Raw genomic sequence first — 25259 nt, forward strand, 5'->3', positions numbered from 1 at the left:
TGTGTCCCGGCTTATGAGAGCAGAATAAGTCTGTGTCTGTGTGTGTGTGTGTGTGTGTGTGTGTGTGTGTGTGTGTGTGTGTGTGTGTGTGTGTGTATGTGTGTGTGTGTGTGTGTGTGTGTGTGTATGTGTATGTGTGTGTATGTGTGTGTGTGTGTGTGTGTGTGTGGGGGGGGGGGGGGTGCAGTGCTCGATAGGACATTTGTTTTGTGCTCAGTTGCCAGCTGCTAGTTCTACCACTGGTGTTGGGGGTGGGTGTCTTCCAGTGCAGGTTATTAATTTAAAATGTCCTATCATCAATAACAGAGCAGCAATGACATGTAGTGAATGTCCCTTCTTGACAGCGGCAACCTCATGCTACAGCACAAACACCATGATTGATATCATCTGCGCAGCAGTTGCTACAGGTCATTATATGTAAAATATGCCACGCTGTACAGCAGCAAATTATACAAATTTGTCCTACTAAAATCTGAGAAATGCCTACCCTCATTTATAGCTGGGAATAAAATCAATTATGTAGTATTGTAGCCTTCTTTTATGAAATTTTGATGATATGAAATACGATTTCGGCTGCAAAATGTGTGTACTGCAATGTCTTAAAAGACAAACTTTTTAAAACTAAACAAGATGTTAAAGATCAATATCAATTTAAGGTTATTTTCTTTGGATTTAGGCAAAGCATTTCTTTCTCTATCGTTTCCTAAAAGCCAATAGATTCTTATTGGTCTGATAAATGTTCAAATGCAAAGACCTATTGCATTTCAGGTGAAGAATTACACATGGTTTCACAATTTGTCTTTTAATCACAATCACAATCCTTTTAATCAAATTTGCCATCAGGCAAGTCTTTGGATAAATTCTAAACTTGCATTTAACTGCATGCCCGGTTTCCATGTCTTATACTATTATCCAGACAGCTAAAAAAGAAAGAGTGTGTGTATGAATGAGACCAGCCAAATATATGCTAACAGTTGTTGTTCCATGAAAAATAAAGCCTTCCAAAATGAAACCAGAAGGCCGGGGCGTGAGTAATGTATCCTGAGTTATGATCTATGATAGAGTACAGTGGGGTTTCTGGGCAAAGCTTGAAATTAAATTGGCCTTTCTATGCTGCATGGCTTGAAATTCCAAAGCAAAAATCCCAAGATGCCAGAAAATGATGAATTCTATCAGTCACTAAGACCTGCCATGGTGTAAGAGACAATTTTCCATTACTGAAGTAGCAACAGAATTCAGCTTTGAACAGAGAGAAAAAATCTTGTTCATGTAGTGCTATGTAAGGGCTTATCTGACTGACAGGTAAGTGTGTCAGGACTTAGGTTAGATTGGGAAACATGCTACAGGCCCCATCCTGAGTGCACTGGGGTAGAAAACACATAAAATTGCATGGGAGGGGAACCCTACTGTGCTATACCATAACCCCTATACAGCATAAACAATGTTCAGCAAGGATCACAATCTGTGGTGTTCCATACTGTCCTGTATTAATAATTTTAGAATTGAGAATGTCTACAGAACAAAGTCAATATAGAGCAGTTGCATACTGTGCTGTAATATGTCAAAGAGTTGCTTATGATAAAATGCATTATCATAAAATTATAAAATCAAACAATGTGACCGGTTCATAACCGTGGTATAATAACCACATACAATAGTTATGACATTTAATTCCTTATGCACAATTCAGTACAGTTCCATGAGAAAAAAACATTACATTGCCATCTTTCTCTTCAAAGTCACCAGACTCCTTTTTACAAAAACTAATTATACATTGCAGAACACAGGAGTTGCGGGTCTACCACTGCCCCAATCAGTTTGTTTGTGTTATTGTTTGACTTTGGTGCATGCCAGCTGCTAGTGTAGTCCATAGCACGGTATGTGTGGCAGCCTATTTAGATTTAAGCATTATCATTTATTAATAATACATCTATTTAAATTTGGATGCCTCTATACATTTTCTTGTAATATTCAATGATTGTAATGTAAAAACAATAGCTCACTTCAGGCCGTGATATATTGTCATTATATCACAGCTAAGGTGTGTTGTTGTGATTATATTTCCTGTAGAATGAACACTTTAGATAAACAATGCCTTGGATATGGATTAAAATGACAAAGCTGTGGATGAGATAACATATATGACTTTCCTCTAACATTACAGTAGCATTTGGCTTATTTATAGGTATGTGCTACTGAAATTATTTTTTCTTGTTTGTGGTATCATGTCTTGGAGGTTTTAAAGCAATTATGCATGACACTTGATTTTGCCTGTTTCTATAAATTTGTTCAATATTTTTAAAGCTTGGTAAATGAAAAAGGTTACAATTTCTTTTCTTCTTAAATCTCATTCTCTGTAACAACCCCTTTTGTTTTGTGTCTTTCCCTTGTTCCCCTTGTGGGTTTTTTTAGAACAGTTGTCAGTGATAGCTTAACAAGTTTCGGCCATGTTCCTAGTTGGCAGCTAATTAGGAAGCAGTTTGCCAGAGTACTTGGATTAAATGAAATCGGCAGCAGGCCTTAGAAATGTCAAGCAGGCAGGGCTACTCGTAAATAAGCTTCAAGGTTAAAAAAAAAGAAGAAAAAAATGGCTTCATCAAGAAAACTGGCCTTTGCACAAAATTCAGATTTCTGGCCTGAAATTGTTTTTCTCTTCATTCATTTGTACGTTAGAGAAATTCAATAAGTTGTAGATGCTACATTACAATACATTATTTAATCAGGGACAGTAATGATTTTGTCTTTAAATATGCTAATATGGCTGTACCATAAGTCTGTAATATTTTTCACAATGATGGGAAGATCTGAGGGCCATCTGTCAGGTTGTCAGATTATAACACTGAGGACGAACTACTGTCACTACGTTATTCAATCCCATTTGTAACCAGTACTGATGACATCATCTTCACTTTACGTAGCCAGTGCCGCTCTGCGTCAGGCGTGGGAGCAGTGGTGCGAATGTGCAATGGAGATCTGCAATGGAGATCTGCTACTTAAATGTTATTCATGGTGCTGCTGCTAGACCTCCTTGTTAGGTGCATGCATGCATGCCTCCCTTTGTGTGCGGAAAGTTTTAGTTGATGTCTTTTTTTGAAAGGCTGAACGCCAACAATGTTTTGAATCAGAATATTTTGTGGAAGAAAATGTGCTGTGCATGTTGGAAATGATTACATCTATCTTTTGTCAATACTTGTTTTAGCGTTGTATGATATGTTTGAATCACACAAGATAGAAACAATCCTATGCAGCCACAACTTATTTATGTTATTTGCATGTAGTATTTGGCAGCCAGTAAGCAGCCCAGTAGTGTGTGATGCGCTAGGGTACAGCAGCAGAAAAAAATCTGATGACGTCACTCAATCATTCATTCAGTTGGCAGCCCCCCCTACTTAAAACATCTTCCTGCGTCTTCTGCCTACATCAGAGACCAGTCATGGAGCAGCAGTACTTAAGCTGGCTGTGAGCAGATGCTTGCAAACATGGAGGTTTGAACCACAAACTTACAGTTAAAAAGTGGACTCCCATCTCACTACATTGCCTTGCTGCCCCATGTGCAATTCATGTACAGTATTACAGGTCTTTAAACGAACCATGTGACCCCTCTCGCCAAAAAAAACCCCTCTCAGTTGTGACAGTTACTTCTGTGTTACCAAAAAAGACAGATCTGTTCACTTCCTATGAGCTGAAAGTTATTTGCAAACATGGACTTAAATTAAATGGCAAACGTATGCTTAAGTATGTTAAACTTTTTCACTTATCGGGATACTGCAGAGTGCACGATGCATTTATTATGTTCATTTGTATTTGACTTGGACATAATATGCTGCAATATTAGAAATTGTCAACATTTTGTATAGCTACATGGCGGGCATTTTTCATCTAAATATTGAAGCAAACCCTGGTGGAATAAGTCTGCACGTGTTTTACCTGATTAAAATTAGCAATACCACCGTGAGGAGTAAACATACTCAAACAGAAGTCCATATAAAGCAGAATAGCCCAGAATAATGTGTATTGTAGTGTTAGATTATAGTTTTTTATGTGTGAATGTGTATGTGTAAATTATCAACATAAAGCTGGGTATCTCAAAGTAATGTGTGAGTCATGGCACATGCTATCGGACCAATAGAGCTCAATGACATTACCTTATACTGTATGAAGAGATAATAAACAGAAGGAGGCTTCACATTCAGCTTTTCTTTCCGATAATGTGTTGATGAAACTGGTTCGTAGTTGAATTGGGTCCAGTGATACAGCCCATAACCAACCTATATTTTTGCTGCAAAAACTCATATCTCAAATTTCAAAGTTTTGTGTCTTTTATACAATAAAGTGTTTTTATAATAACAAGGCAGCAGTGAAAATGTAAAATTTGAATGGACACCTGCCAATCAGACACCAGTATTATCTGTGACCATAGAAAACATGCATTAATTTTGCTGTGTTAGACATTAGACACTTTTGATGAAATATATGACTTATTTATACATTTTCAAGTTTAAACAGAAACAAAAGGCAAAATAGAAACATGTCTTATCCAGGGATCTCTCTCAGTATAAAAGCTCTCTGTGTCAAATGTCTTGCATGAGACTGCAGGATCAGTTTCTTTAAGGACTGAACTATTCAGTAAGTTACTGCCTTCACCACTACATCTTTGCATAACATTGTGCATACATGATGTATACACACCACTAAATGTCAAAACCGACCACAGACCTCTGCCAACGGCATGTTAGTGTCAAGCAATATGTGAGTTCCACGCCAGATTTTTACATAACATCTCACATCAATCAGTCATGCCTTGCACCATGACCAACCTTCCCACAAGGGTTTGTACAAATCGATGCATATTTTCAGAGACCCTGACAACAGACAGATGGAAAGAAGGAAAAGACAGATAAAAAAAAGCAAAGTTATCTCACCTGTGAAGCCGAGGGAGCATTTGCAGGTGTACTGCGGAGGAGATGATGGGTGACTTGTTGTAATGCATGTGGCTCCATTCAAACAGCTGTTTGGGTTTATCAGGCAGGCATCGCCTACATATTGACAAAACTCTCCAATCCATCCTGGAGCACAAACACACTGCAAGGAAACAGACAATATTTGTGTGATCAGAATACAGTACAGTATACCACAAGTATGTATTTGTGCAAATATATGTTTTTCATGTTTTTTTTCCCAAATTAAACAGTGAATATGAGGGTTAAACTGTTGAATTTCAGTTTAAAGGCTGCTTGTTCACCCTCCATATTGGATGAACAGTTCATTGAAATTACAAAAAGCACAACTTCTTCACCTACATTAACATTTACCCACGCAGATCAGTTTGGTTTGAACTGCTCAGGTTTTAAGATCTTGGGCCTTAGTAACCGATATGTGTGTAGAAATGTTCTTACTTTGCACACATAAAATGACTGCTTGATTCATCACATGTGCAGAGCAGCCAATTTTGCCCCAAATTCCCTATTTTGAAAGTTGTTGGAAGAGGGGAGTATGGGGACTAAAGCAAATAAGCTAAATAATTTCCCGACACAAGAAATTGATATAATCCAAGTCCGAGGTGGAAGCCAGAGAAGGCACATTTTTCCACAGTGTTTCCTTAAGAGAGACGCCCGGTTCGCATTAACCAAGACAGTAAATGTCGTGTCCCCACAAATGCGGAAAAAGGTGGCTCAGGAAAAGAAATGGTTTGACATTAAAGTTGATGTGAAAAAGGACCTTTTGATCCATCAATCCAAGATGAACTATGAAATTAATTGATGAGGATGAAAGGGCGTCACTTTCATATTTATTTATTACATTTGGCAGTGCATTAGTATAGTACTGTTGTCCATTTAAGCCATTAATATATGCTGTTATAATAAGCGATGCATTTATTTAAAAAGGTGTGTTCTTCACCTTTTGTGATCACCACAAGCAAAAATCTCAGAGATGGACATTGAGAAACAAAATAAAATAAAACAAAACCTATCTGCATGGCTAGATACTACATCATGTAATGATAGGCAGAAAGGATTTGTTTGTTTATTGTATTTTGGATGAACTGACCTTTTTTAGCTCAAAATCAACACTTAAACCTCAGTCATGTTTTCAATCCAGTGTGCTGGAGGACAGCACCAAAGCAAAACACTCAAATTATCATCTAAAAGGTCTGCTCTGTTTTTCTACCAATTACAAAAGTTTTATGCAACCTCCAGTTTCATTCTGTCTGTCAAGAGCATCTTAATGACTAAGATAATAAATGAGCAGGCTACCTTTAATGATTACTACAATGGTCTTTCATACTACATACTGTAGAAAACACATCAAACTAATATACTTTACTATGGAGAGCAAACTAAGAGAACAAGTTATTAATACTTGATTTATTCTGAAAAATTATTATTCTTTACTGTTCAGGATGATAGAATATCAGCTGTGTCTACACCACTGCTGTATACCCCTGCTCCCTCAACCTCACCACCGGATCCCTCCCCTTCACACTGTCACTGACTGCATGTCACAGTTCTCCCTGCTGTCACCCATGGACCTACCCAAACTCACTAAGGGAATGCAAACCTCCACCTGCAACCTTGACCCCATCCCATCAGCTCTCGTCAAAACTTGTCTTCCATCCGTCACTCCACTCATCATCAAAATCATAAATCTCTCTCTCGTCTCTGGCTCTGTCCCCACTCCCCTCAAAACTTGCTGCTGTCACCCCCATGCTCAAGAAACCAGGTCTCAGCCCCGATATCATTTCCAACTTCCGTCCCATCTCCAATCTCCCCTTTCTCTAAAAAATTATGGAATGTGTCGTCGCTGCTCAACTCAAAACCCACTTCTCCTCCAACCACCTGTATGAACCATTTCAATCTGGATTTCGCCCACAACACAGCACTGAAACAGCTCTCCTAAAAGTCACCAACGACCCCCTCCTCTCCTCTGACTCTGGCCACCTCACCATCCTCATCATGCTCGACCTCACTGCAGCCTTTGACACCAACAACCATTCTCCTCTCCTGTTTGGAAAATTTTTCCAACATCACTGGCACTGCACTCTCTGGGCTCCGCTACCACCTCACCAACAGACAATAATTCATCAACATCAATAACTGCATTTCCTCCACCGCTCCACTGTCCCAAGGCGTCCCCTAAGGTTTGGTGCTTCATTCTCTCCTCTTCATCCTCTACACCCCTTGGCAACGCTGAGCTACGCTGACGACATCCAAATCTACATCTCCACCAAATCCATCACCACAGCCACCTGCTCCACTCTGACCACCTGCCTCATTGAATTAAAAGCCTGGATGCAAAACAACTTCCTCCAACTCAACTGTGACAAATCAGACCTGATAATCATCGGCCCCAAATCCTTCACCAAGAATATTCACAACTTCTGTCTTTCCGTCGACAATTCCACTTTGTCCCCATCCCTACACCTGCGCAACCTTGGAGTAATTTTCGACAGCAACCTCACCTTCCAACAACAAGTAAACCACACCACCAGGACAGCCTTTTTCCACCCCAAAAACATGCCCCTCTCCGCCCATGACTCACCTTCTCTGCTGCCGAAACTTTGATTCACACATCACATCCAGAATAGACTACTGCAATAGCATCCTCTTTGGTTCAACTTCCAAAATTCCTAACAATCTTCAATGCATCAAAAACTCTGCTGCACGCCTCCTCACCCATACCAGTGGAAGCTGCCAGATCAATAGGGTGTTTCCAACAATTAAGTAAATTGTCATCAGGTGCCAGATTAACACCAATAACTGTGAGGTATCTGAAAGTGTAATTTTGTTCACTGTTTTTTCCCAAAATCGATTTTTGTTGAAGTTCCATGGTTATATAATAATAATAATAATAATAATAATAATAATAATAATACATTTTATTTATATAGCGCTTTACAAAGGTACCCAAAGACACTTAACATAATGCAATAAAGTGCAAATGACAACAAGAAACCCACTACAGTTACCGAACTGTGGAAGAGACCGCAAGAAAGATGGACCAAGATCAAACAAGAGCAGTGAAACTAATGATGTCCTGTGGGCGTAGATGTGCTGAAGTCATTCAAAGCAAGGGCCTCTACATTTCCTATTCATTTTTTAATCCTACAGCCCTAAGAAAACATTGTTTAAATCTTCTCTTCTGACACTGTGGTTAATGTTCTCTAATTTTGTTGACTGTTTGTTTAAAAAAAAAGCATGCTAGTACAGCAGTGGTATAGCCACAGCAGATATTCTATCAAATTCTGGACGATAAAAAAATAATAGTATTTCAGAATAAATCAATTTTTCTATAATTTGTTCTCTAATTTTGAAATCCAGTGTAAAGTGAGCAGCAAATGGTAATGTCTGGCCCTGGTTGATGGAGCAAAAACATGAAGCATCTGAAAGTGGATTTTAGACTAAAAACACTCTCATTGGTCTAATGGAACAATGCTGATGGAGAATAATCAGGAGCTACAGGGCCTAACGGAAGACTGTCAGGTTTTGTAAAAAAAAACATTTGAAAAACAGACGTTTGAGGAGACTTAACAATAGAGAGGCAAATTACACCTGAACCTGTCCGTCTGAGCAGTGTGTCTGCACACTCACCATGATTAATGTGTTTGGATTGGATTAGTGCTATCTGTAGACATATTCTCAGTGACATTTCAGTTTTTCTTTTTGATTTAATATCCTATGCATAAACCCTTTTTTATGTTAACAATCAGAGGTGTTCAATAGACCATATATATCCATTTGAACTCTCAGGCTTAAGTTTTTATGCATTCAAAGCCAAAAATAGAATGTCTTGTAGAAGCTGCCAGTCAGAAGCATTTGTCAGTAAAATCAATCAAATACATGTTGAAATGTAAATTAAAAAAAAACACATAAATCCTGATTTAAAAAAATTGCTCACCACTGAAACAAAAGATTTATTGGATGAGTCACATATCTGCTTGTGAACGTGTTCACTTTATGTTCATACCCTAACTAAAATGCAGCATTAGCCGTATTTTGTGGGCTTTGGAGTATTTCATTAAGACTGAAACATTGAATTACTTACCTGATATCCGCCAATTACACTCAGGCACAATCCCTCATTCAAGCAGTTGATATTGAGCAGCCTGCAGTAGTCAATTATTTCTTCACAATTCTTCCCGGAAAACCCTCTCAGACATCTGTTAAGAGGAGGTCAGTGTCAACAAAATCAATTCACCCAAAGCCTTGAGCACTAACAAGACATATTTTTTTTCTTTTACAAGATACACAGGGTTATAATCTACAGGTCCTGTTTGTGATACGGACGTGGGTGAGATAGTGGCTACAAATTATTCATCCAGTTTTTATGACCAGGATTGCCAAAAGTTTGGAGTTAGTATATTAGAACAAATTAAGGTCCATTATAAATCACACATTACACTTTTCTTACAACCGTAAAAATCCCACTGATGTTTTTGATTGTACTGTCTAATATGGAAAACACGCCCCTTACTTTATCACTTGCTTTGTTATTATCACATACTGTATGTTTGATTCAGATAGAAAGGAATACATTAACTTGAGTACAGTAACATCTGTCAAAATGAGAAATGGTTGGAGCCAAGATGAGGATTTATGTTTTGAGTACTTGTCACTAGTCTTGTAATCTGGTACAGTATAATGACGGGATTTAAAACACATCAAATGTAAGGTAGAGTGGAGACCTCATAAGCAGAGCCCATTACACATGAATTTCCTTTCTCATCAATGCAGCAGACCGGAAAATGTTTTCATATAAATCCCAACAGTGAGTCACAAAAAATATTGTTCAAGGTAAAAACAAATTCAGCAATAGTATGGTAGCATTAGTTAGTAGTATTATAACAGGTTTCAGAGTGATTGGAAGTATCTACATAGGATCAAAGTCAGACTTTAATTTAGTAGAAGTCTGTAACCTCTGAGACGTTGTCTGAAGTAACCTGTTCTAAGATAAAATGAGAAGTCTGGTTGCCATTCACTTTTACTGGTTAGTGAAAATTGACCCGTCATGTTTTTATTTTATAATTTTAAAATGAAGGTGGCTTTATCTTTTTCCTGTAAATTTTTTTTTTAAAAAACATGAGAAGACCTTAACTAAGAATGTTAGTATGCTAATATTTTCCAACTTCCAATGTCTGCAACCCTTTGCCCAAAACCCATCCATTCCTTAAAATAAAAATAAAAATAAAAATACACAATTTCCTAATATAGCTTGGCACTGCAGTTTTTTGTATATGTTACTTCAACAGAAGTAAATTGTGTATTTTTGTTGGGGACTATTTTCAGCTGTGGATTAATACACATTTTGGACATTTTGTATGTATGATTGTGTATTCATGGTCATGAGATGTTTTCAAATAGTGTTTTTACTAGTTTACTAGATAATAATACAGGTATATGGCACAGAGGAGCTTTAACAGGCTGCACACACACAATACTTGTAAGAAGGATCAATTCATTGTTGGTTTTGGTCTTAACGTGGGATTAGTTGACAATAGGAAAAATATAGAATATCTGCAGCCAACAGAGAGGTTTGAGGTCTTTGTATTAGTCCTAGAGCTTTTAAGTGAAATGTAAATCCTAATCACATTAAAACGTGGGAAAATAATTACCCATTTCTATTCACTCTCATGGAGAGACATTCACAAGACATTTTAGTCATATAGAGAGGGGACTACAAGAATGGCCTCTATTAGGTCCCCGTATGCGTTCACCTGCATCCATAATCATTTCCCCTGGACACACAGGTGGCATTGTTGAGACACGGCGATGGGCTGCACAGGTTCTGCTGCCTCCTGCATGCTGGAACCACATTACCATCTGCACAGACACATTCAGAGGCCTGGATGCAGAGGCAAAACAAACCAGGTCACCTGTCAGCTTGGGGAAATTGCTAGATTACATAAAAAGATCAAAAACTGTAGGGACATTGTCAATAACAGAGCGATTCACTGCAGTGAAAGAAATTGTGACTTGATTAACACAATATTATTTGTTACTGATCTCTACATAATCAAATCTTAGAAGGCAAGAAAATAAAAGGTTTTCTAAATGTTTTATAATGAGTTTTAGACACCAAGAGAAGCTAATAAATGCTAATGGTGTCGTAATTCAAAGTTAAAGAGATTTGAATTTCACATTAAGCTGCTAGAAAAATATACAAGTCACGATGGAGGCATTATTTTGATAAATGTCCCTTTTAGTCTGCTCTACTCTAGTATTCCTAGGCAGGCTGTTCAAATGCGCAGTGCACTTGGCAAACTGTAATGAACAAAACAAAGGTCAGGGAAAGACAATTAGACCATTACTGTACTGTCTCTAGTGTATCCCAAAGAACATAAAAAAAACAGTGCCTTTGACGACAACAATTGTATTTCCAGTGAAAGGTGAAAATTGCAGCAGGCCTCTAATTACAAAAAGCTTTTGGCAAGAGCCATTTCAACCTGGCAGCTAAACATGCGCTGGGTCATTCAATCAAAATGCTTGAGGAAGCAAACACTCTTTCCCTTAGCTCATCTTCAGGAGGAAATATTAATTGCTTTTGCAGCCTTCAGAATGAAGCTATTTGATCTTGTTTCAAGAGACTATATTCATTTCCATGTGCCATTTCTTGTTTATCTCCCATTGAGAAACTTAAGGGAAATCCTCACACGCTCCCCTGCAGTGCAAATTCGTTCCTCTTGACACGGGTGTGACATGCAGTCGAAGACAACTTGAGACTGGCAGTAGACGCCCCTGAATCTTTCTGAACAGTGACAAACAAATCCTTCGGGGCTCTCCTCACATACACCCCCATTTTGGCACGGATTTGGATCACAGGGGGCTTTCCTCTTTTCACAAGGTGGGCCTGCAAAATAGACAAAACAAAATTACAACACTTTTTTTTCAGATTGTGAGAATTGTATTCACATCTAGAAACTATAATGTGTAAAAGCCAGCCAACTGATGTCACCTCACAGACGATAACACATTCTACTTAAAACTATTTAACCCCAAGTGATGGATATGGAAAGTTACATGGGACGGTTATGAAATGGGAATTTGACCAAATTTATGCCCGAGAAGGCTCAACTGATTTATAATTTGTGGACGGAGGGATGACTGATATGTTCAGTAATTACACAGGGTCGAGGCATGTGCAGTACCACTTCTTGTCACAATGGTGGCCTTTGATCGATGATATATTGAAGAGCAGAACCTAATTGCCCATTTAAGAAATCATCCCACTGAAGCCAAGAAACAACAGCAACTTGAAAACAAGAAAAAAAACATTAAGATGTTATCCAGCACATGCAAACAATGTTCACATGTAGATACTAGCTAATTAGGCTAAATATAGTTGCCTTTAGTTCTTGGTATTGTGCCAGATCAGTTAGTATAAAAGATACGCCATTCATTTCAGGCAAACCAAACTTGTAGTGAAGAGCGTGGAAAATATTCTGAACAGCTAACAAATTAAACAATTAGGTTTGGTTCACCTAAAAACGCATGGTTTTCTCTGAAAGCTGGGAGTTTACAAGTGTTTTTCCTGCTTAATGCTAGTGATGGAGTGATCTAGTGATGCTAGTGTTTCATGCTGTGAGAGTGTGTATCCAAGTTTGTGCTTCTGCAATACATGACAGTCTCTGCAGGTGCCATCCCGTGAAGCCAAGTTTACCGTTTGCACTGATATAAACGGGCACACGTGTCTGTGTTCTGTTTTTTTAGGATCAACAGGTTACCATTATATGCGCATTATATATGTATTATATTTTATTTGATCAAACTTTATTCATCTCTTTCTTTTTTTAACCTATTTTGTTTTAATTTTGAATGTGTTTTTATGCTGTTCAAATATATTTTGTCACCCACTGAGTGGGAAACGGCTTAAATTGTCTCTGTGCTTTAAAGTTGCTACAAACAAACTTGCCTCAGCATATAGTGAGACTATGACATCATACCATATCGTGTCTAAAGATGCCAAGAGAACAGACTAGGTTCTTCCAGAGTGGGTATTTGTATTCATTATTAATTCTTGCTGTATTATTAAATATTGCTGTGCTTGTGGTACAGAGCACATAATGTTCAGTTGCTTTATTACAATTACTAGTTGAAAAAAAATATGCAGCATTATTATTAATACAAATATTTGTGTCGCACTTTTCAAGCTTAAGTGCGTTGTAGATTAAATATATGATATATAGCTACGCTCATTAGAAATATACAGATAACACAAGAATTCTCAACCTGGAAAGTCTGACATTTTAATCCTGTAAAGAAAAAAATAAATAAAGAAAAAGGAAAGTCATCATAATGATAGAAATGATTTTCATGGTGGATTTTCACTGAACTATAAACTAAGTGCCGCAGGCTGTTTAATAAGCATCTTCTAAGATAAAGAACTTCTCCACTAAGTTGTAGCAAGTAGCTTTCTAAATACCGAAGGACCTCAACTCACCAGCGCCCAGCATAACCAGAGACAAGGCAATGCTGAAGAGACAGTCTATGCAAAAGATAAAATTAGACTGAATTCCCTGCAGGTTCAAGGTGAATAAAATTTGATGTTATTCCCCAGTGAGGGTTTTCATTTTTGTGTTCTTCACGAGGTGCCTACACATTTATCTTTCCAGTGACTCTTTCTCTGCATATTTTCTTTAATCCCCCTGCTGATACAAGTGCTCATGTCCCAGAGGCTCCTCATAGCCTCCTCTCTGGGCATCAATCATTCTGTGTACAACTTCAGGGCTTGCTTCTTCCTCAACTCATTTTCCACCAGAAATTGGGTTCTCATAACTCCTCCACTGAAAGTTGCACAAATACAAACTACAATATGTTTAAGAACACTTTCACGTATTCATGACATAGATAATGGTTACTGAGCAATGGAGCAAGTTGAGCAGCTGCACCCCGACTATTAGATGTGATGTGTTTTTGCCTCAACACATTTGTAAACATTTTTAGTTAGTTTGGGATCTAAAACAGTTATATTTGTCCATTTCATATGTAATTTATAAATTAAAAATTACATTTACCGTACTTACATCTTCTGATGTCAGTCCACAAAATCAAGTCCAGACTTCCGTAATTACCCTTTCCAGCATGTAGCCACAATAAGAGATTTTTTCGGTATTGAGACTAGCAACCCTCACGTTTAACATTGTTAACTTGGTCCATGTATATTGTGATGTCTTATGAGGTCTTATTGCAGGTGCTGTTTCTTGACTTAATTCATAGGTTAGGTGATGCAAGAAATTTATTTTTAAATTACATTTGTTTACTGGGGATGGACTCCCAGACTCCCCGCCAGTTAAAAAACATAACCAGGTGCTCATGACTCTCAGAACTCAAGAAATAATCTCCTAATATATAATACATTTGGTTTGGGTCATGGATTTAAAATAGAACTATTCCTTTTTTACAATAATTTGCATTTGTGCTGCCATTTATGTCTTAAACAGATGTGTTCATCTAAAACACCCTTAATATTGAAGTTATTATGAATAGCAGCAATCTAATATACATAAAGAAGCAACATTGTGTCAGTATCTAATTAAATAGTTTAATAAGGGCAACAACTGATTATATAATCCAAATTAAACTTTCAAAATGTGATATCACTACAAACAAGATTGTAAAAACAATTAACACCTAATACCAAATGGAAATGGCCCTATATAGATGGTAATACCATGCAACAAATACCCTAGAGGTAGTGCAAAGGAGAGTCAAATCAAAAGAAAATCTCATTTGAAACGTCCCATGAGTTTGGCTCATTATTCTGTGCGCATAGACTTTGGCCTATGAGGGCAGCAAGCGCTGGAGCAGTCACTAACTTCCAGTTGATTAATGAGGCAACCGCAGCAGGGAGGTAGAGGAAACACAAGCTCCACAGAACTCCCAAGAAGCTGATGGGACAGCAGGACACCATGACTATGCGTAAGCACCCAACGGCGTATGCTTACTTGAGAAATTAAAGCAAATTAGACACAAGCTGCAAAGGCAGAGAGCGCATGTAACTCACCAATTTGTTTTTGATTTGTTTGTACTTTTTTATTGTTCAGAATTTGATAAAATATAAAAAAAATTGTAACAACTGGGGCACAAAAACCTTTAAATTTGTAGAAAAAAACAGTGAGCAAAAATACAGAGAAGATTTAAGCAATGCTTTCTTAGAGCTATTAAAAAATGAATAGGAAGTGTTGAGGCCCTTGCTTTGAATGAATGACTTCAACACAGCGCCCACAGGACATCTCACAGATCTAAACCCCATAGAGAATCTCTGGAAAATCCTCGGCAATAAGGTAATGGCTTAAACTGTGGAAGAGACTGCAAGAAGAATGGACCAAGATCAAACCAGAGCAGTGTGAGAAACTAGTGATGTCCTGTGGGGGCAGATGTGATGAAATCATTCAAAGCAAGAGCCTCTACACATCCTATTCATTTTTGAATCCTACGGCCCTAAGAAAATATTGTTTAAATCTTCTGTTCTGACACAGTGGTTACTGTCCTCTAATTTTGCTCATTGCTTTTTTCACAAAATAAAGGTTTTTGTTGAAGTGCCTTGGTTATTCAAAAAAAGCATGCTAGTGCAGCAGTGGTATAGCCACAGCTGATATTCTATCAAATTCTGAACAATATCTAGTTATATACTGTATATTCTAAAGGAAGAAATGTAAAATTTTAGAGACATGTTGGACATAAATAAGGCAAACTAATTCCAAATTACTTGTTGCCTTGAAGCATCCAGCAATCAATTCAGCCTTAAATTGGCATTCCCTAAATACAAGAGGATAAAGGAAAAGCGTTATTGTTCGCTTTCAAAGCATTACATAATTCTTTTGTAATTTTCCCTTTTAAATGTAAAATAAGTCCAAAGTTGATTCTATAAAAACCTCTGATACTATCCTTCACCATGCACTTTCTTCTTCTGCTGTATAGACTTGAGAACGGATGCAAGGCAGCACTGGAAGTAACCTTGAAACCACTTGTCCAAAATAATAAGCTGAAAGCATGGGCTGGACTCGAAAAGGCAAAGCTGTAACACTTCAAGAATGCTGCCAGGACAAATTGTGCTGCAAACAAAACAATGAATCAATGTGAAGAGCCACCTGGAGTTTTTACTCAAGAAAGTTCAATGCAGGCTTGTTTTTACAGCAGACAGTGATATTCAGGGCAAACAGAGGAGTATCCAGGTATTGTAACCCACTTGTGTGTGTGATACCCATTAACCTAACTTTTACTTTACTGGAGCAAATGAGGCTCATTACCTAAATCATGGGCGAGGTGGTAATGTCTCATAAACACGCTCACCAGAGCCCACCCAATGCTTGCACATGGGCCTCCAGCCACTTGGCTAATTCCCATTGCAAGAAACACAATTTGGCTGCTAGTGAAAAATATGTTTAAATTGTGTCAGATTCCCTTTTGTAAATCATTCATGGGCAGAGGCATAAGCATACTTTAGCCTTGATTTGGCTAAAAATTAGTGAACCACCAATACCATGAGCATGGCACGGTGAGTAACGCAGAATTAGAGAAACCACTGGAAAGAAACTAGTGCAGTGCCCATTAAAAATGTGCCGGCTCAGATTGCTTGAATTCCAGTATTGCTGCTTACAGCTTTCTCGAGAATCTCTCATCCAAAAAACTTCATACGTGACACTTGCGCTTCCTTGGGTCATATGCAATACACCTTCCATAACATAGTTGCACATACAGAGTGCACACATAATTTGCTAACAGCTAGCAATCCAGGCTATTTCCAGGAAAAAGACAGTTTATTCTGAAAGTTACAATGCTGAAATGTAACGTATCTGGTCTTTCTTTCTTCATCTGTTCATGAATAGCTGATGCTAGAATGGGTGGTCCAGAGGGTCGGGCGAAGGCCTGATTGTCTCCGATTGGCTAACCAATGGATCAACCAATCAGAAGTCGGTCCCACCTTTGCCCATCTCTCCGGGCCTTGATTCTAGCAATAACCTTCTTTAATGTAGTGTAGTGAGTGATGGAGTTACAGCTATACCAAGCATGCCGTTTGATGATTTAACAGTTAACAGGGATCGCCTCTCCATACACTACACAGTGTGTACCGTATAATGCACTACTAATAAATATGTCCCATTGAGCCCAATAGCTTCCACTCAACACTGCACTTTCTTGGATCCTTAGTAATACACCAACCAAGTGTGAAGTTAATCAGATTAACATTTGTTGAGAAAATCAAAAAGGACAAACAGCGAGGCCAAAACTCCTTCTATTCAGTTAGAAAAGAAAGAATCAAAATCTAGGGGTGAACACTACCGTAGATTGATTTTTGGATCTGCTGCATCTTCTTATACCAGGCTACATTAAATAATGAAACATCTAGCTGTAAAGCAAGGGTTCTCTGTCTGTCGGGGTGGAACATCATGGCTCTGCAGACTCAGGTGATCGCATGTCGTAAGCAGCGGGTTACCTGCAATTAATGCACCAATTTGGAAATAGGTACTGTACCTCAAATAAGTGTAGGCTATTTCACCCTGTGTTTTTGTGAGCGCAGATCCTGGATGTACCAACGTTACAACTGAACTCTTCACTTTGTATACAAATGCATTACTTGAAACCTGACAAAATGGATTTTGGTGAACCCACGATTCTCATATGATCTTGTGATATCACAAGAATAAATCTGTGCAAGGTAATATTAATACACCTACTTTGAAAATAATACCTCCACTGAGTTACATGTCTCTTTGGGGGCCTTTTGAAAGTTATTTCGGGGTACGATGATTAAGAATAGTAACATAATTCAATATCTTTCATATCTACACAGCCTAACACATCTATAGCTGTTTTGGGCCACAGGTAATTTCCTCCCTCACTTATGTCTGCTCTTGGTGGAGTCTTTTGTGAAAGCCAGATTGTATTTCATCGACGTTTCTGACAGGTGTGTGATGCAACTATGTCATGGCCGGTGTATTGTTCAGATCCCAAGGAAGCACAGTCTCAAGTGTGAAATGGTTTGTATGAGCAGCATGCCTGTTTTGGAGCAAGTACAAGTAAAAAAAAAAATAGTGCCATACTATTTTCTAGCAGGCTCACAGATATCAAAGTTCTGATTTAATATGCTTAGCTGAAACAATAAACCATAAATTACTGTTTAATTGATCGCTGTAAACCTTTGTTTTATCAACTGCGACACGCTCAGTTAGCCAGCAGTTTAGCACTGGCTTTTTACAACCGCATGTCACTGGTCGTAACATGAGGTATTTGATTTAAAGTGGCCGCTTCATATATTATGATGACAAATATAACATCAAGTGGGATCAGGTATAAAGCCCATGAGGAAATGCTGATCTTTTGAAGATATATTGCTTTTCAGTTTTCAGCTTTGACCTTTTCCGAGAGATAGTTGCCCCTTCGAGGCAAATGACAAGGTTGTGCATATGGAGCCAGGATGCAGCAAAATCTCTCCCATACTGCCTTTTGTAAATGGCCTCATAAAAAACGGATAGCTCTGTCTGGTGACTGGCACTCTATGACTTACCTGTCAGAGATCAAAGCTTCACAATTTCATTCAACAATTGTTTTTTCTTGTCATAGGAACAGATGTTCTATCTATATATTATACAAACAATCAGCTGAATAAGAGCTGCTTACCAGGGATTCCTATGTCACAGATGCATTTGAAGGAGGAAGGCGACCCTTGAACACATGTCCCATTTTCACAAATTCTGTCACAGTTTTCTTTTCCAACGATTTCAGAGCAGTTAACCCCTACAACAAATGGCACATCAGTTGACTACAACACAGAAACATATAGAAATAAAAATATATATCTGAGTTATAAAGATCATGAGTTCACTAAAGCCGGGCCTATTTATTTTAAACAAAATTATTTTAATTGAATGCTGTAGATAATACTACGCACATGTTGGCATCAAAGATATTAAGAAAGAAGTAATTTGGAAAACAAGCTGTTTTAATATCAATTATGTCTGCATTTGAGGTTTTTTTTTTTTTGGGTTCTTGCTAAATAACATTAACTTGATGTGGTCAATAAATCTATAATTGAGAAGGTAGCTTGCATTATAGTTAGGTTATTTTTATATTCTTTCAGTTACTCAACAAGTTCTTCCACAAAAATCTGTTAAATGCATCAGATTATACAAATATGCTATTTGTCCGGGGAGAAACAGTTCTTTCATTTAGACATAACTTTGCACATCCAATTATATCTGATTTAAAGGAATTCCTTTGCACAAGAGAGGAAAAAGTCAAATGTAGTATAGTGATTTCTTTATGCATTTGATCCATTTCAAAGACATTAAGAGAGCTCAACAGTTGGGATCAGTGGGTTTTTGTCCTTACCTGTAAAATGTGGAGGACACAGACATTTATATGTTCTGTGGTTTGGATCTGTGGATCCATTGCTCAAACAGACTCCTTTGTTTTCACAAGGGTTATCCAAACAAGCATCAGACTTTTCACAAAACCTCCCAGAGTAGTGGTGGTGGCATCGACAGTGGTATGCACCTTCCCAGAGACCTGTTTGACAAACACCGTTCCCTGAACAAAGTCGAAGCAGAGGAGAACCCTGACAAAGTTGCGTTTTAACTGACACATTAAGGCGTAAGCCAAGCTTGCACAGCTGTGTCTCTCCCTCATGCAGAGCAATGAAGTAATGATGACCTGGAATGAGCCACTTGGCCTCAACGTGCTCACTTCCATTTACATTATGGGGGAAAAGAAACTGATCTTTTATCTGTCCATTTGCTGAACAGCTCTCAAAGCTGTCTTTTGATACATTGAGGAGTTTGATGCCGTATGACTTCAGTGTTTCATCAGCCGACATCAGCAGTTTATCTCGATGCTGCAACTGAAGTGGGCATATCTGTGGGAAGATGGCAGGATGTCCAGTTGACTCCCCTCCCCCTTGAGAATCCCAACACTCAGAAGCGCTCCTACAGATGTTTCCTATGAGGGTCCAATTAATTTGGATTGTGTGTTGTTTAGGGTGCCATTCCAAAGAAGCTTGTCTGTTGCAAACTGTTTGGCAGTGGATCGTGTGGACGGCCACAAATACGGCAATTAAGTGAAAAAACAATGTCCCCATGTTTTGCCTTTCTTTCTATTTAATGCAAATGACTCTAGGACTTTTAAACTCAACTTTTATCATCTGGAGAATGGATGAGGCGAATGTACTTCATGAGATGCTGTTCAGCATACTCCAAGTCCACATGGATAGTAATAACCTGAAAAAAACAGAGATTGTGGTGAATGATTTGCAAAAGGAAGCTGATTTCTACAAAACCTATAATGTTATTGTATGTACCATACGAATCTGCCGAGCTCCTGTTTCATCTGCTCAGGCAGATACTTCAGTGCAGACAGATTTCCAGCTGACCTGGCCCTGTGTGAACCAATCCCAACAGTTTATCTCAATTGGGGTAGGTTTAAGACGATGGCTAACTGAGGAGCATCATGCATAGAATGTAGTTACCTAATGTAGTTACTGTTGGAATTCTCCGTCCAGCTCTAGAGATGGGAATTGATAAGATTTTACTGATACCAATGCCAATATCGTTTCTGGTTTCTGGATTATTGTTTTTCATGAATTAATTTTAGGCTCACACAACTCAAAACAAACTATCAAACTAGGCGACACAGATGAAACATGAATCAAGAAAAATCAATATGTTGCTTTATTGCCTATTTCAAATTACAGCTAAAAAAACAGCTATAATTTGAGAAAGTTTGTGACTCGCCCACTATTTTTTTCTTCTGCTTCAAAACAGACAAAGCACCACCCCAACCTACATGTGTTATGTGCTGAGTCCTTGTTCTGATTTGTAGATTTATCTAAAAATGCATCCAAAAGAATTTTGGTCTGCACCGTTGATAACACCCCTTGGAGGTCCAAAATGAACTGAGAGGTTCCAGACTAACCTGCATTTGCGAATTATTCTGGCAATGGCAGGCGAGTTTGTTATTTCTGCAGCTTGAAACTTGATGAAAAACATGACTACACTGCCATCATAAACACTTAGCTGCTTTGTAACACATAGATTTGTGACTTCAGCGAGTCTAGCAGAGCTGTCATAATCATATGCAGTGCTGCTGACCACCAAGTGTGTCACAGCAGACTCGGCCTCCCCGAGGTTTCTACAGAGAGTGACAATGTCAGATAAAATATTCTCTCTTCCCTGCCGGTGCCTGATACCTCAGTGTCATGCAGTGAGTTGAGTTAAAGCAGACAGCATTGTCTTTTTCCCTCAGGCCCTTTTCATCCATGCACACAAGATAAAACAACAAAGTAGTGAAGCCTCCCTGCAAGAGAAAAACTCTGCTCCTTGATCAGTTCACAAGGGCTGATATGAATAACTGCATGATGATAAGTAATAAAACGCTGAATATGGAACACCAATATCAATAAAAGGGAGACTGATAAAGCGAATGAGATTGCAAGTATTGTCATGAGGGCTGTGTGGGCACCCAGAAAACCTAATTAACACAAGATGAGGTTGACTATTGTGTTTCACTGAACAAATCAGAAAGCTGACACCCGATTTCGGAGGAAAATAATAATTAAATTCAAAGTCAAATAGAGAGGACAAAACGAGTAATTGGTTTGTGTGTAGTTTTTTTCAAGATGTTCATTATGAGCAGCAGCGAAAGAATTTATAGCACTTGTAGGTTGTCTATGTATTTTTATGTAGCGTTTATTTAAAGCTGCTGTAATCCATTATTTTATATTAACACTGAATCAAATTACTATCTCTTAGGGCTGGGCTCAGGGTCCACGGCGGCCGATAAGGTAAAAGCAAATCAGATAGGTAAGAAGGCCCAAGACCGTTAAGACACTTAAAAACTAGTAGAAGAACTTTAAAATCAATCCTGAAACGCACGGGGAGCCAATGCAGCGACTTTAAAACTGGTGTTATGTGCTCCCGCCCTCTGGTCCTTGTAAGCACTCGTGCAGCTGAGTTTTGTAATAATTGTAGATTCGAAATGCATTTTTTGGGAAGGCCAGAGAGCAGGGCATTACAGTAGTCTATACGACAAGAGATTAAAGCATGCATCAGCACCTCCGTGCTGGCCTGAGAGAGAAACGGGTGGACTCTGGCTATGTTCTTAAGATGGTAAAAACCTATTTTTGTTATATTTTTGATGTGTGGAATAAAACTGAGCTCAGAGTCAAAAATCACCCAGATTTTTTACTGATTGTGATAGTTTAAATTTCTGTAACTATGGTAAAAGTTTCTCTTTCTGGCCCTCAGGACCAATGAGTAAAATCTCTGTTTTGTCCCGTTTGAGCTGTAGGAAATTCCCTGCCATCCATGTCTTGATATCTAAAATGCAGTTAAAAAGGATATCAATAGGCCCTGTGTCATCAGGAGACATGGCGATATACAGTTGCGTATCGTCAGCATAACTATGAAAGCTGATGCCGTGCTTCCTGATGACGTCCCCAAGGGGAAGCATGTAAAGATTAAAAAGAGTTGGACCTTAAATTGACCCTTGGAGAACACCACACTTTATTTTGTGGGTTTCTGAGGAACATGTATCCATACTTACAAAGAAGTGTCGATCTGTGAGGTAAGAAATGAACCAGTTAAGAACAGAACCAGAGAGGCCGACCAGGTTCTTCAGTCTATCTTATAAAATGTGATGGTCTACTGTATCGAAGGCGGCGGTTAGATCCAGTAGTACCAAGACTGTGAATTCATTGTTATCCAAGTTGCACCTGATGTTGTTTAAAATCTTTAAAAGGGCTGTCTCTGTACTGTGGTTCGCCCTGAAACCAGACTGACACTTCTCAAAAATGTTGTTTGCAATTAAAAAGTCATTTACTTGATTAAAAACAAGTTTTTCCAAAATTTTACTTAAAAATGGTAAGTTGGATACAGGCCAATAATTATTAAAGAGGTTGGGATCTAAATTGCTCTTCTTCAGAAGGGGCTTCACCCCCGCCGTTTTAAGGGAGGCGGGGAAGACCCCCGTCTGAAGAGAGCAATTCACCATGTATAAAAGCTGATCCTCGAAGAATCCACAAAGTGTTTTAAAAAAACGGTGTGGGAATTGGATCTAATAGGCAGGTTGTGGACTTGGAAGAGGACTCGACCAAGTGTCCCCGCATCAACCAGGGCAAAACTCTCCAGTGTTTCCTCGGGTAAAATCAATGATCCAGGTGTGTCAACATTGGAAATCTGTTGGTGTAAAAGACTCGATCAGATGTCATTAATTTTATTTCTGAAGTGGTCTGCAAAGTCCTCACAAAGGGCGTCAGTTGGTGTTTTGGAGGATCTATTAAAAATTTTGTTCGTTAAAAGGTCAATTGTGGGGAAGAGGAATTTGTGGTTGTTTTTATGTTCGTTGATTAGTTTATGGAAATGGGAGATTCTTGACTGTTTGATTGCGTTATTGTATGTTTTGAGATGTCCACGTAAAATTTCAAAGTGAACTGTCAGTTTTGTTTTTCTCCATCTCCTCTCAGAACTCCTGCAGTCTCTCTTTAGTTTTTTAGTTTCTGAATGTCTCCACGGGGGTGTTGGTCTTGTAATAATTATTTTTATTGAGAGTGGAGCCACCAAGTCCAGCGTTGATTTTATTTTATGGTTAAAATTGTCAACAATAAAATCACATGGTGCTGGTAAAATTTCTGCAGGAGTGATCAGTAAAATCTGGATAAAATTTGCAGCCACTTCAGAAGTTTCCTCAATGTTTTCACTGGGGCCTCCTGCTGGTTAAAACTGGTGATTGTAAAAAACACACAAAAATGGTCAAACACAGCCAGGTCCACAACAGAGGGGGCACCAATGGACAGGCCATAGGTTATGACCAGGTCCAAGGTGCCCCCCTGCTGTGGGTCGGCTGCGTGACACGTTGATTAAAATCAAGGCAATGGAGAAGGTTTAAAAATTCTCTCGACATAGGATCTGAGGAATTATCTATGTGTAAATTAAAATCACCGGTTATTAGTATTCTGTTATACATGCTATGAGTTATTGACAGTAGCTCTGAGAATTCACTGTTAAACTCAACAAGCTTATCTTTCAAAGCACAATAGCTGACTTAATTAACACCTTGCTAATGTTAGAATGCTAATGAAACTGAAACACAACTCCAAAAGAAAGCTACTGTTAATCCTGTTGGTTACATAAATAAGCAACCTCTTGCTAACACATTCTCCTTATCAACACTATACAAGTGTATCAGTGTTGTGTTCACACCTTGTTGCAATTCTCACAGCTTTTTTGCAATGCCCACAAGTGGCGACATTTTTTTATTTCTTTACAATTACAATTACAGGTTCAACCTGTTTTGATACAAACTGATATCTTCAATGTCCTAGCCAGGAAAGGCAGCAGTAACAGTGAATTGGACACTGACAACATAAAACTGACAAAATAAAACATGTCATGAGATCATAACTAAACAAAAATGTGATTATAATTTTAAAATAAGAGTGTCAATCAAACAAAACTAAAACTGTCAAAGGCCCATTTCTCCCTACTTCCAACACCCTTGCTCGGATCACACCCATTTTCGAACTTGGCCTTCAATTTGAACACACCTACACAGCCGTAAAATTCCGCGACTGTATCTTGCACGGTTGCAAAGCGATCGCAGTGACAAATTGATCAAATTAATAATCTTTCCACAGACAGACATATAATCACCTGGAAAAATATTCAAGACACACATATACAATCACTTATTTTAACCTCATCTACCAACCATAAGACCTTGGTCACCATGACAGCAATCCTGTCAAATCCAAAGTTGGAGCAGAGAGACAGCCGAGATAAAAAAGACCATCTTATATCACCACCAATGTGACAGCAAACTGGCAACGTCAACAAGCAGCATGAGTAATGGAAGGATGCGAGAAGAAACACTGTAACCAGGGGGAAATACTGTCTTTTTTTTGTCCCCAATTTTCACAGCAAGGAAGCAATGTGCATGTAAAGCAGCCTAGTGGTTTATATTCTAGTCAATACATTTGATCACAATACTGATTTCTCACAACAACCTCTAATACAATTTGTTTTAATACAATCCAAAGTGAGACATATACTGTAGAGTCCGTTTCCACTCTACACAGTTTGCGTGATGAATGTACTTTGGACCCTAATGCACATTCATCCTTCTTAATCGCGCAGTGGTTGAAATTCATTTAATCTGAATTACATTCAATATTACTGTAATTCATCCGATTAAAGCGATCTATATTGTTGGCCTCTACATAGATAAACAGACCGAAAGGTTTTCTTGAAGAAGCCTTTAAGAAGGTATTGATCA

At 38.4% G+C, this 25259-nt stretch overlaps 1 protein-coding gene across 1 annotated transcript in view; it reads right to left on the reverse strand.

The window, feature by feature from the left end:
- Positions 1 to 20070, reverse strand: part of eys (eyes shut homolog) — a gene marked incomplete at both ends in the record, with an annotated part of 161773 nt that extends 141703 nt beyond the window's left edge. Inside the window, 6 exons of the mRNA XM_083923228.1 lie at positions 4923 to 5082; positions 9043 to 9157; positions 10712 to 10839; positions 11648 to 11844; positions 18615 to 18731; positions 19326 to 20070. Of these exons, the coding sequence (XP_083779354.1) occupies positions 4923 to 5082; positions 9043 to 9157; positions 10712 to 10839; positions 11648 to 11844; positions 18615 to 18731; positions 19326 to 20070 (1462 nt within the window). The remainder of the gene's footprint in view (positions 1 to 4922; positions 5083 to 9042; positions 9158 to 10711; positions 10840 to 11647; positions 11845 to 18614; positions 18732 to 19325) is intronic.
- Positions 20071 to 25259: the final 5189 nt, after the last annotated feature.

This window comes from Echiichthys vipera (assembly GCF_963691815.1).
Source record: "Echiichthys vipera genome assembly, chromosome: 11".
NCBI classification, from domain to species: domain Eukaryota; kingdom Metazoa; phylum Chordata; class Actinopteri; order Perciformes; family Trachinidae; genus Echiichthys; species Echiichthys vipera.